Source organism: Enoplosus armatus, chromosome 6 (genome assembly GCF_043641665.1).
Source record: "Enoplosus armatus isolate fEnoArm2 chromosome 6, fEnoArm2.hap1, whole genome shotgun sequence".
Classification (NCBI taxonomy): Eukaryota; Metazoa; Chordata; class Actinopteri; order Centrarchiformes; family Enoplosidae; genus Enoplosus; species Enoplosus armatus.
Genome location: NC_092185.1, coordinates 14,382,560 through 14,396,173, shown reverse-complemented (window position 1 = coordinate 14,396,173; position 13,614 = coordinate 14,382,560). Strand labels below are relative to the sequence as shown.

General features: G+C 37.6%; 3 protein-coding genes across 3 annotated transcripts; 1 reads left to right on the top strand and 2 right to left on the bottom strand.

Annotated features, from left to right (window-relative positions):
* Positions 1-591: 591 nt before the first annotated feature.
* Positions 592-2,139, bottom strand: LOC139286281 (troponin I, slow skeletal muscle-like). The gene is made up of 5 exons (XM_070907023.1): positions 2,100-2,139; positions 1,852-1,983; positions 1,393-1,482; positions 1,066-1,239; positions 592-877 (listed from the first exon to the last, which is right to left on the bottom strand). Exons 2-5 carry the CDS (start codon positions 1,975-1,977, stop codon positions 791-793), a joined length of 477 nt encoding a protein of 158 aa, XP_070763124.1. The 5' UTR covers positions 1,978-1,983; positions 2,100-2,139; the 3' UTR covers positions 592-790.
* Positions 2,140-3,597: 1,458 nt separating this feature from the next.
* LOC139286279 (troponin I, fast skeletal muscle-like) lies at positions 3,598-5,002 on the bottom strand. Its single transcript, XM_070907020.1, has 6 exons — positions 4,868-5,002; positions 4,642-4,773; positions 4,476-4,565; positions 4,204-4,374; positions 4,035-4,125; positions 3,598-3,940 (listed from the first exon to the last, which is right to left on the bottom strand). The coding sequence occupies exons 2-5, from the start codon at positions 4,744-4,746 to the stop codon at positions 4,039-4,041; spliced, it is 453 nt and encodes a 150-aa protein (XP_070763121.1). The 5' UTR covers positions 4,747-4,773; positions 4,868-5,002; the 3' UTR covers positions 3,598-3,940; positions 4,035-4,038.
* Positions 5,003-8,994: 3,992 nt separating this feature from the next.
* Positions 8,995-12,678, top strand: LOC139286296 (interleukin-17 receptor A). Its single transcript, XM_070907038.1, is given in 13 exon segments — positions 8,995-9,029; positions 9,155-9,254; positions 9,364-9,385; positions 9,596-9,733; positions 9,835-9,953; positions 10,041-10,158; positions 10,658-10,705; positions 10,799-10,956; positions 11,071-11,145; positions 11,229-11,298; positions 11,570-11,665; positions 11,751-12,485; positions 12,488-12,678. Coding segments are annotated over 13 exon segments (1,905 nt in total).
* Positions 12,679-13,614: the final 936 nt, after the last annotated feature.

Below are 13,614 nucleotides of genomic sequence, written 5' to 3'. Positions count from 1 at the left end.
ATATTTAGTTTACTATCATATTAGACAAAGAAAAGCAGCTAATCTGGAACCAGCTATTTTATTTGATATTTTTGCTTGAAAAATCTTTAAACAATTAATTGATAATCCAAATAGCTGCCAATGAATTTAACTAATTGATTAATTGTTTTAGTTCTAATGATTATTTTTAGTAGTAGTAGTTGTAGTGTTGTGAGCTCCGGCTGCTCCCTTGTTGCTTTACTGAGGGCTTTGTTGCAGCTCTGAACCTGCGACCTCTCTTATTTTTAGACGTTCATGTTCTTAATGTTAATGTTAATTGACATAACAACTTTGTTCTCAGCTGCTGCTGTTGACACATGCCTACCATCTGGCTGATGTTGTGTCTCAATCTAGTGTCAAGAAGCAACTCGGATAATAAAGTAGACATAAAAAAAAAAGTGCAGCATCAGTTGTCTGTGTTAATCAGAAGTATTTATTATCATGATATAAACTTGTCTTTTCCAGGCATTTTAAGATTAAGACACACAGCAAATTTAACTATATCTGTTATGAAAGTATAGATAAATTAAAAATGTTAAGTTTCCCAAGTGCAAACACCACAAAATGACGACAGAGTGAAACTCATTTATATGCAAAATATACAGAATTTTCTTCCTTTGAATCTTAATATTTTTGCATATTTCAGACACACACTCACTCATACACTGTCGACTTACTATTGTGAGCAGTGACATAAACTTTATTCTCCCCTCTATTCTTGTCCATTGTAAAACAGCATTCGTATTTATTTAAATGTCCGTAAATATAAAGTCTACTGCCCGGCGTCAAACAGCTTCTTCCTGCCCTCCATACCAGACATGGCCTCCACGTTCTTACGCCAGTCAGTCACCTCCTCTTTCTGTTCATAAGAAACAAAATAACTCTCAGTGATACTGTTCACAAAATAACATGAGCAATACCACAGCATTGTGCCATAATTTAAACCTAATCTGAGTTTAAACCCAGCCTGGGTTCAATCTTGAAAACTTAAAAAAGGCAGAATATTAAAAAATTTGATCAATCTGCTGTCATAGTTGCCGCACTTACCTTCTCCTCCTCTTTCTTCACAGTCTTGAGGTTGGCCTTGAAGTCCACAGACTCTTTGACTTTAGCACCCAGCAGAGCTCCCAGCATGGCGTCAGCCGAGATCTTCACCCTCTTGAGAGCAGGTCGCTTCATCTTACCCTTCAGCTCAAATATCTTCAGAGACAGATTTTCAATCTGCGGGAAACAATTAAAAATGTAAGTAAAAACTCTGCAGATCACAATGAAAAAAACTTCATTAAAACTTCAGAAAGTAAAAAAAACGAATCACATCCATAAAGATAGAATTAAACCCACATGTAAATCAAAAGCATATGAATAAACATTTACCTCCTTGTTATTTTTGGCCACTTTGGCGTCAATATCGTAGCGCTCTTCATCTACCACATCGATCTTATGGTGTAGTTCTTTGCACAGAACCTGCAGACAGAAAGAGAATCATCATATCATCATATATTTATTGAACACAGTAATGAAACCCTGCACTCTTCTGGCTCGTTGCACAGTTGCACCTCTCAAACTCAGAGGTTATAGTTTTCTCTCAGTTATTTATGAAACATTACACCAGGGAGCCCAGTCTCTTTTATCACTACTGTGTTGATTGTTACACTCAAATAATAGTGTCAGCGAAATGTACTAAATATGAAATGTGGACAACGACCTACTGCATGTGAACATATTGTATGCATGGCATGTATGTGCATCAGAGGAATGCTTGCGTATGGAGCATTTCAACGATGTTGTTTCATTATAGTATGATGGGCGGCTCATGCAGTGACCTGCACACACCTGAAGGTCCTGCATGGACAAACCAGACAGCTGAAGTGGAGGAACTCTCTCACTCAAAGTTGCTTCTCTCTCCAGCTTCTTCTCGTCCTTCTCCTTCTCCAACATCCCAGCTGCCATTTTCAGCATCTTGGTCTAAATTAAATGAAAAGTGAGAATGATTCACCTTGCCGCACACTCTTATTTGGTGTCATAAAGTTTTATTTGCTGTGAATTATTATCAGGTTTGGTAAAGACAAAGAAGACAATACCTTGAGCGCCAGTCTGCGAGATGCAGAGATCTTTGATTTTTTCTACAAAAAAGCAGTAGACACAAATACTATGTAGCAACATTTACATATGGTATCTAAATGAAGATTTTTTTTTTAAATTAGCTACATTTATTATTCAATAACTTACCTGTCTATAGTGGACATTATAATGTGGGAAAGGAAAAGAAATAAGATAAGAGTTAGTATCAACATGATGAAGATCCAAAGAATTACTCTGTTTTAGAAATACTGATTCATATAATAAAAAAAAGATGATAACTTACCCCTCGGACATGTTTGGCTTTTGTCTGTAAAAATGAAATAAATCATACTAAAGTCAGGAAAATGCATTATCTAGGAACAGTATTACAGTATACAGTAGCAGCAGCAGCAGAACATACATGCAGCACCATAGTATCTTACAAGATGTATTATAAACACTCAGCTGAGCTTATATAAATTAAGCTAATATTTAATTATTTTGTGACTCATAAACCAGTATGTTTTTCTACAATTGTTCACCTCTTGTTGACTGAGGTTAGCGTCATTCAGACCTTGGTATGGTAACATACCAACACTAAGTCTTTAAATTAGCAGCACTGCACGCCTGAGTGCTGCAGATAGTTTGGATGATATTCTTTTTTTAATCCCAAGTGGAGTCGACCTGTTTTTAATGGCAGCCAGATCAGAATAACAATCAGAATTAGTTTTTGCCAAATAAGACAAATATAACATGCATGCATATATGTAACAAAACGAAAGTGCCTCATCTTTGCAATAAAAACTATAAAAATGTAATACAAATTCCCCAGTAGCATTTGTTAAAGTTGTTAAGATAGATATAAAAAGTGATTGAGTTTGCGACTGTAAATGGTACAAAGTGCATATTACCATTTGAATTACTTGATTTAAACACTAAAAGTTCCTTTACATTAAATGCATAGATTTTATAACAAAGTAATTAGATATAATTGTTAGATTATAATTATTTTGATCTTGGTTTCTTAAAGATCCGCCTGTTTTAAATCTGACATTTAAAGTAAATTTGCATGTTTAATAATGATAAAGTCTTATATATTCTTTAGCCACACAATCATCATCAGAAAAATCAACATACCTTTTTAATCTCTGCAGAAAACCTGTTGAGGGAAGCAGCAGCGGCTGTCTTTAAATGACAAGAAGAAAACTCAAGTCAAATTTAATGACTCCAATTGCCTTCTGTGAGTGGCCAACTAAAATAGCCTCCTGTGTCCTGACAGCCAGTATACTGTATATCACTACACTTACATGGCATCCCCCAACACCAGGTTAACCACTATACTCCCCCTGCTCAGCACTGGGAGTACAGGATGTTAGGACAACCTTGACCCCAGTGATTAACATCTGTAACGTCTGTGAATTGAAAACATCATTATTATTGATTATTCTTGTTATCGGATAGATTGAAACAAAAATGTAATCTGGAAATCTGAACAAACCAAAGAAACCAAGCAGAAAAGTCGTCATGGTTGTTTAATCAGAATCACATGTATTACAGATAGTGCGACAGCGCCATCATCTGTATAATATAAATACTGCACTTTAAAAGACAAACTCATAAAGCTAATCATCCTTTTCTTAAGCACAATTTCAATATGCAAAGGGTACTGTATACTATACCATTTATACTATTACATTCATGGCATATTACAAACATCTTTACATAAATGTTTACAAGCAAGATTAAATGTATTTTAATACAGTATAATCTAAAACCTGACGCCTGTGGTTGACATCATTCTTTACAAAACCAGTTTTATTTCATCCTGTAATGGAAAGCCTCTTGACTTTGCACAATGATTCTGAAATAAAGATGAACAGAGGGATTTAATAAAAAAAAAACAATTGGACTTGAACATTGCAAACTTAAGGCAACTTCATTTCAAAGACAAGCACCTTCTTATTGCCCTGCATTAAACAGCTTCTTTCTGCCCTCCATACCAGACATGGCCTCCACGTTCTTACGCCAGTCAGTCACTTCCTCCCTCTGCAAAGATAGAGATAGAGATTGTAATCTACGTTTTGATGTAGTTCTGTGGACGATTGTCTCAGCCACCAACTTTACCTTTTCATCCTCCTTCTTCACTGTCTTTAGGTTGGCCTTGAAATCAGCCTTCATGAGTTTGGTGTTGTCGGTACATGCACCCAGCATGTCGTCTGTAGTTTTCTTCACCCTCTTCAAGTTTGGCCTCTTTACCCCCTTTAGCTCAGTGATCTTCTGACTCAGTGTCTTTAACTGTGCAGCAAACATCACAGTTTAACAAAAAACAATAACCACACAACATCCTGATAGGTCAGTAAATGTATGAACTGTTATTTGTTTCAGTTTTACTGTACCTCTTTCTCATTTTTGTCTACCTTAACCTCCATATCATAACGTGCTTCATCTACAACGTCAATCTTACGATGTAGTTCTTTGCAAAGCTCCTGTAAAGGAAAAGAAAGCTGTCGAGATGATGTAGAATGATAATGACTGAATCGGCATGATTTGCTGCGTCAGTACCTGGAGATCCTGGACTGACAGACCTGACAGCTTCAGCGGAGGGAAGCACTCGTTCACAACTCTTTCCTTCTCGTGTTTCTTCTCCTCACTTTCAGCCACCAGCATAGAAGCTGCCTTCTTCAGCAGTTTGGACTGTAAGATAGTAAGGCGTTAATAAGCGGTCTTAGATCATGTGGCATTCTATTAAATACTGTTCACATATGGCCTAAAGGTCTATAAGACCTACCTTCAAATGCAGTCGGCGTGTTGCTGAATATTTTGGCTTTCTCTGTCAGAAAGATAAGAATACTTTTTACATCAAGTAGAGTCATTAATGTATTTTTTCAAATGTCTTTTTAAGCATAAAATGCATCATTCTGAATCTATATTGATGACTAATTAATAATTTACTCACCGGTCTTCATCAACATGTGACAAGAAAAGAAGACAAAATATATGTATTTGTTATCATTTAACATACTAATAGTGTACAGAATTGTGGCTACCTTTTTAGAGACTAATACTCACCCCTCAGACATGTCTGCAGCTTACAATACCTTTGGAGCAGAAACAATGTTTTTATTTTATTTTATCATTTTAACTGCATTGCACATATTTTTAACACATACTGTAATCCATATTTACAGACTTGTATAAATAATTGTAATTACATACTCAGAGTATTACGGTACAGGTAATATGTTTGATGAATCTAACCAGTTACCAGTATTTACAATTATTTAGTGTAATTGTCCTCGGGGGCTTTCAGGCACATTTCAGTACTCTTCCAGGACCAGATAATCCTTCCTATTGTTATAAGAGCTGATGAGGAGCTGGCTTCACAGCTATATTTGGCCACATTGCCACCATACTTTGCTTTGTCCCAGCAGCTGCTGTGGCTTGTGCCAAGGAAAGCCAAGCAGCAGAAAGGTTTGGAAGCCAAGAGAGGAACACTTTAAAAGAAAGTTATTTAAGAAAAAAAAAGTTCTCAGTCCCAATCCTTTAGGATCCACAACACTTCTCATTTTCTATTTTACTAGGTTGTTAATTGCATGTATCTATCGTCCAAGCATAAAGTTCCAGATTATGACTAAAGGGAAAATGAGCTGTAATCTCTTTTGTCATACCCCCTTCTCTGCCTCTTTCTCTCACTTTCTTTGGTCTTCTCTTTGTAGCATTAGTTTAACTACATTGCTTCGTATTTTTAGTTAATTAATCCATGGCATTAAATATTAATAAATACATGTAGGTGTTACAGAAGGATGAAAGCATGTCAATGCTGCTGACACAACACTGTAATATATCCAATTTAAGTTAAGCCAGTCGGACAGGGTGCGAAAGTCAAGGTAAACAAGCAAAGCAGCCGACAATTTTAGGAAGCCTGTAGCCTTGTCCCTCCACCCAGGAGGTTGCCAGTTCATACTAGCGAGCCATCATCACTTATCACACTAGCTTTTCGGCTACAACGATGGGTCAAGCGTGCTGTTACCAGCCGCCAATACTTTGGCAGGCAGTTTGAGCCTCAGGTTACATTTCTTCACTTAGAGGATCAAGAGATCATCCAGACTCTTGAGGTGTCGTAGAAGTCAAACCCCGAGAGCCACGTTCGAAAAGTTGTTTTAAGACCTTGACAGAAGTAGCGACATAGCAGGGATTCCTTCACATAAATACCAAACGCAGTAGCCGTGTCAGGGGCATGCAGATATGCAGTCTTCACTACTTCCTACAATAAAGTCAAACTCAACTTTACTCAGAAAAACATACAGCTGTAGAGACGGGTACTTAGATACCCAGCTGCTGTCACAGCAGGAGAAGAGGTCTCTTAATCTTGCAATGCCAAGTTAAATCCCCCCTTTAATGTCTATAATAAATCTGCTTGACTTTTATTTTCTTGTAATAAATAGCATAGGTTGATTATTTGATATGAGTCTTACCTTGAAGGTGAGAGGAAATCGGCGAGGGCAGGAACAATGGTGCGTCAGGAAAACAAAAAGCACTTTATGGATATTAGTCAAAGATTTATGTATTCAAAGTCTCATGTGAATGGCTCTCTAAAATAGACCCCTTGTCCACCTGACAATTGCTGCATCACAATGCAACCCTTTTTCATTTGCCCTCAACCCGTGACCCATTTATTTCATGTGATAGCATTACACAAGAGCACACTTCACATGTCCCTCACCTAACTGACAGCTGAGTTATCCTCTCTGCAGATAACAGGTGCCCTGAGCGTGTTCGCTTTTTAAATTTGTGTCATGGGATGTTCTGGCAGTGACCAGTTGTTTTAAAGGTGCCTTTTAAAGTCAGTTTTTAAAATTGATAGGTTGAAGTTGATCTTGAAGCTTTTTGATACAGTTGTTTTATTCTCTATGACTAAAAGTCTACAGCCACGTTCATCATGCGAGGCTGTACTTGGGCACAGCGGTGCTTTGAGCTAAAGGCTAAAATCATTTAGCAGGTATAATGTTTACCACGTTTACTATCTTAGTTTAGTGTGTTAGCATGCTAATATTTGCTAATTAGCACTAAACACAAAGTAAAGCTGAGGCTGATGGGAATGTCCGTAGTTTTGCAGGTATTGGTCAAAAACACAGAATTGGTTAAGTTAAAAGTTTAACAAGATGATGGTGGTAGATGAAAAGTCAGGGGATCACCAAAGTACTCTATGTAAAACAAGTACTGTATTTAACTTGCAGTCCCTGGGCAGGTTGATGTTAAAAACACGAACAACACATACGGTAGAAAGAAAACTGACAAAACATCATCATAGTAAGAGCATACAGCATTAATTAAATGAACACTAGTTTTAGCCACTGTTATGGCGTTATGGAGTTATAATTGTCGACAACACAGATAAACACAAAAAATGTTCTTGCATCTGATCACAGCTAAATTATAGCGTGCTATAATGTGTTATAAACCATTTATTAGTTGTTTATCTACTACTTAGAAATGCTAAATCCTGTTGGCCAGATCCTGAACACAACACGTCACATCACAGCCGACGGTATGTGTACTGAATAAAAGTGTATTTTTAGATTTGGATCTAGGTGTGGCAACATGGCTTCTGAATCACAATATGCTGTGACACCACTCTCACACACAGGAGAGATCAGATACAACCTCTCCAGTCTATTCTGGTCAGATTTCGGTGGCACATGACTGTCTGTCTTTGTGTTATGTAAAGTGATACAGTTGAGCTCAATGTCCAGTAGGAGTCACGGTAACAGTGAGACAAAGCGACAGGAATGAACACATAGCCACGGCCACATTTTTGTCCTATAGAATATAATCCCTGGTAACCAAGCAGTGAATATCTGAAGGTTTAGTGGTCATAATCCTGGCCTTCATGTGTTTATCCTCTGGACTGGAGATGTTCTGTTATCTGTATATTTTGGTGATGTTGCTTGAGGGCTACGTGAGGTCAGGCTGGATGTTAAAATGTGGTTTAAGAGGTGTCCTGTCTGCCTCTAGTGGTGGAAGGAGTGTTCAGATATTTTACTTTTAAGTAAAAGTAGCAATACAACAGTGTAGAAATACTCTGCTACAGGTGAAAGCCCTGCATTAAAACATTTACTTGAGTAAAAGTACAGTAAATAAGTATTATCATCAAAATATACCTAAAGTACCAAAAGTAAAATGCAGAATGAACCCGTTCAGAATAAAGTGTATTATTGGATTATAATTATTGATGTTTTAATATTTATGTGTAAGCATCACTTTAATGTTGCAGCTGGTAAAAGTGGGGCTGATTCTAACCAATGTATATACCAGGTTGCTTAATCTTTAATAATTTTGTATTAATAATCTGAATCTGCAAAGTAACTGGTAACTACAGCTGTCAAATACATGTAGTAAGAAGTACAATATTGCCCTCAGAAATGTATTGGAGTAGAAGTATAATGTAGCATAAAATAGAAATACCCAAGTACAAGTACTCAAAATTGTACTTAAGCATAGTACTTGAGTAAATGTACTTAGTTACTTTCTTAGACACTGATTTTGATATCACATCATCCCATGTTCAAGGGACTTTTGTTGCATGTGTCTCTTTTCTAATTGCCTGTCAACTTTCTACTGTTTGCTGTCTAATAAAGACAAACATGTCCCCCAAAAAGTAGTTTATGAATAAACAGGGAATTTACCACTGTATATTTGGTCACTGCTGCCCCCTAGTTACTGTTTAATGTTTTGACATATTGGTTTGCAGTTGGCATCAAGCTACAGTGTACAAGGACAAACTAACTTCTATTTCTCTGTGTAGATTAAGAGAGCAATGTTTCCCCTGCAATGCTCTGCTTGAGAATGGAAACTACAAACCACATTTGATAAGAGCTTCCTTCCTGTGTGTCGAGACGTCAGCGCCTGATAAACATGAAACTGATCACATTGGTTGAGATCAGATCACTGTGAGCCCTTTCTGTGTTTGTTCAAGCAAAATATTGAACCGTCTTTTCCAAATGGAGTTGATTATTGTTCTTGTGTACTCAGTAGTTGTTAAAGCTTTTACACATGTGTTGTGGAGCTGCACCAGATTGATCCATGATCCGTTTTTCTGTTTTTGTTTGACTGCTGGACTCACAGCGTCGTCTTCTCTTAGGACTCTGGACAAGCGTCTGAACTGCAACCAACGGGTGAGGATTAAGTCTATTTATCAATTTAATATATAAATATACAAGCAATCTTATAAATATTATAGTCCTGGATTCATGAAGTCACTCTTATCTTGTGTTTTTTTTCCAGGGTCTTGACAATTGTAAAATTAGTAAGTATCTTATTTGTCAAATCAGTGGATTAAAGTTCAAAACTAACATGTTGAGGGTGGAAATATTTCATCAATATCTTTACATTTGACTGTTTTCCTTCCAAACATTACATGGATTTGGTGTTATTCTTTGCACGGTGCAATGATTTGTGCACATGCGTTGAATATATTCACAACATTATAATATATACACTGTTCCCTAAATGTCAGATAACTGCTCAGAGAAACGCATGGTCGCACAACTTGCTCCAATCGGCCCAGTATGGGATCGTGAGGATGTGGGAGTCTTGATGGACAAATATGGGCCTGTTTCTGTTATGAATGTGACGTGGAAAATAAAGGCTGATGGTAAGTAATGCTAAAATCTGGTTTTGAAAATAAAGTATTGTCACTTACTCACATTTTAGAGAAAACATTCACATAAAACACACACTCTCTTCCATTCACAGCAGGCGTATTGAAGCTTCATGGATCAGAGATAAATATTCTGGATGAAAGTACACATCAAAGTATGTGTGTGCAGTTTTCTTACAAACTCAACCAAACATTGACTCCAGAATATACAAAGGTAAGATTGTAACATACTTTTGCCGTAACAGTGGCAAGCAATATAGATGTTACAGATTAGACACCTACAATTTCTTTTCTTTATTAGTGGACATTTTCCTTGGATGGAGTTGTGGTGGAGCCTGGGCATTCATATGTGGTGTCAGTTTTTAATTTGCCAGAACCTGAGAATGGAGACCGGATTACAAAGCAAATTACCATCCCAGGTGAGTTACCTCCATACCCAGATCCCTGAAATCTGCATGAAAAAGCAGGGAGACATGTATTATTTTATATATACTATTATATATAAGTTAAAGGTTACAAGTTATATTGATTCTATGTTATTGTGTTCATGTATGACTACATCGTGTGATTATGACAGAAGATGTCTCAGGGATCATTACCACCATTAAGATAAGCAATGTGAGAATATTTGTGCTCTTGAATCTAGCCTTCTCAGGAAGTAGTAATGTGTGTATAGCCGAGATAAACAATCCCAGGAAAGGATCAGTTTAATATATATTGTGACAAAAAAAAACCTAACTTTTCTTATCCCACTTTGTCATACAAAAAATTATAATTTGTTGCATCTGAAGAGCGTCTGAGTCTTATGGGATGATTACCACAATTCACTCAGTGCTTTGATTCTTCTTGTACATCTAATACAATACAAACTTTAAAACCTCCTAATCAGCTTCTTGTAATATTTATTGTCATGACCAGGATGTGATGACAGGAGAATCCAGAAGGCCCGAATGTGTCTGGAAAATGGTAAATTTATTTAGTTATTTACATCTCAAGAGTTTGAATGGACTACTGTTAGAGAGCCAGGACCATCTAGGCACTCTACGTTTCTTATTACAGGTAGTTTTTGGGATCCTCACATGACCGCTGATGTGTCTGTGGATAAGGAACATAGAAAGTTATCCATTGTTGTGGGTTTTGAGGCAGCACAGTACTCGGAGGGATACCAAGTGTCCATCCAGAGTCATGGTTTCCATTACTCAAAGAATGTCTCAAAGGTAATTATACTGAATTTGTGGTGAGACTGCCATCGTATGATTTACTGCTTGTTTAGAGTGCACACATGATATTTAAATGCATTTTCTCACTTTGCCATTTCCTTGAACAAATAGGAAAACAGAACATCGCTGAATGTGACATTTGAGTTGGGTTTGTGGCAGCTCTCACAATGTGAAATGTTGTTAATGGTAGGTTCAATTTTAATTTCAATTTAATGTCCCATCCCTGACAGTTAATAAAGAAATCTCACATTACTCTGCTTGTTTTAAAGATTCAGCCTTTTTTTATTCGATGCCAGAATGACTGTTGGCGACCCGAGAAAATAATCGATTACTGCCCGTGTAAGTAATATTCTTGACATATATACAATATGGTAGATAAATGTTTGAGACCCAAAGCGGTGAGAAAATACCAAAAATGAATGCAAAGCTATGTAGCAGAAGGTTATTTTTTTTCTTCTTTCCTATCCCATTAATCATCTTGCGAGCCCCTCAGATTCATGTAGACGGACCTCCAGGTTGGGGAGGTTGGTGTAATAATATCTGAATTCACCTCTTTGTATTTGTAAAGGCATTCAGTGAATCATATGTTTTCTTTCCTTTTTGTCTTTAGATTATCCACCACGTACTGTAATTATAAAGGCAATTGTGGGGCTGTTTCTCATTGGTGGTTGTCTCGCTTATTTACTGTGGAGAACATCTCACAAAGGTTTGCCTTCTTATAAATGCACTGTATTGAATAGAAAACACAGCTTGAATTGATAATTAATCAATGGACATCACTCTTCTCTCAGATCCTGTGAACACATCCTCATCTGCTGCCAAAGAGCAACCAGAAGGTTTTCAAGTGCGAGAGAGAAAAAGAGTCCTCGTCATCTACTCTCTCGACCACCCTTTATATAAAAACATTGTTCTCAAGCTTTGTGCCTTCCTGGCGACCAAATGTGGCACTGAAGTGGTCCTGGATCTGATGGACTCTACAAGACTGGGAGTGTTGGGAAGCATCCAGTGGTTGGACTGGCACAGAGAACAAATAGAAAGCTCTTCAGATAAAATACTAATCCTGTGCTCACGAGGAGTACAAGCTAAATGGAGAGCCATGTGTGGTGACAAACAGGTTTTTCTGAGAGAGGACACCCTCTCACCTGTAGGTGACATGCTCAGTCCAGCCCTCAGCCTCATGGTCCCCCATTTTATCCGATCCGCGTCGTTTGAAAAGTACATAGTGGCTTACTTTGACGATGTTTGTTCTGAAGAAGATGTTCCTTCACCTTTCAACATCACAGTGCGATACAAACTGATGAAACAGTTTGAGGAGCTCTTTTTCAGGATCCTGGACACTGAGAAACACGAACCGGGCAGAGTGAATCACATTGAAGGGCTTTCAGAGGACGAGTACTACCACTGTCCCTCGGGTAGAGCCCTGCGGGATGCCATAGAGGCTTTTCATGTGTATCAGCTGGAGCATCCACCGTGGTTTGAAGATGAATTACTGGAAAGCTCAGATTTGGAGGCTGAGGAGACATCAGCAGCTCTGACGATGCAAAAACAACCACAAACCTCAATGCATATTGTGTACCTGACTCAACCGGAGTCATCAGTCATGTAAATACATAAGAAAGTGATTTCGCTGGAGATAAAACAGGATTTAACTCACCTCAGCTGAGTTCAACTCTATCTAATCCACTGTTCTGTGAAACTATAGCAGTCCATCAGTTATGACGACATCATGGGAGCAACAGAAATCTGGAGAAGAGAAATCACCAGCAGATATCAACAGATATTAAAAACTCTTACTGGAGCATGATGTAAAACATATTGGTTGTAGAAGACTTGAATGAATCTGTATGTGTAACTTCTCTCCAACCAGTTACCAGATTTCAGTGTGAATCTAAAAGAAAGGAAATACGTGGACACTTTGTATACATTCATGGTTTCTTTAATGGTTTTGTTTTTGTATTTTACCATGTATCTGCTTGTCTTCATATCCATTCTGCAGTATTTTTGCATGTTGCATTAATGTTAAATATCACTTGCTTTCACTCAGGAGAGAATCCCAGAGTAGTTCAGACCGCAGAGATCTGTGGTTGATGCTTGTGGGCTGTGTAAACAGTGTGTGGGTCAAAGTTCAGCCTTCTGGGCAAAGTTTCTAGCATTTTTGTTGAACTACAGAAGGTAAGCACTGGGACACTCTTCTTTCTTTATAATGGAGCTCATTGAATGTAATGTGCTATGTGCTTTTTAATATCTCAAAGCACTGGATGTTTTGATTAAATAGTCAATATTTCTACTACAGGTCAACTGTCTCCCTCCTGCTGCACTGAGCATGTTTTTCTAGAAATTAGTTCATGTTGATAACTCCTTTAGATTGATGCAGCTTTTCAGATGTGTTTCAATTGTACTTTGTGTGTTTGTTGATGTGTCTCTGATCCACTCAGTCATTGATGAGGCATTAGATTAAAGACAGATAAGCTACTGACAATGTAATACATTTCAGCTAACAGTCTTTGGTGTATAAATGCACTGAAGTGGGAAAAACAGATAACAATACAGACTCCAGCTCAGGAATGTGAGTGTCAGTTTCTGAGAGTGGCCCCAAAAAAGGGGGGGAGGGCGGTGGGAGTTTGTCCCAACTAACTGGGGCAAAGAAAATCCTCT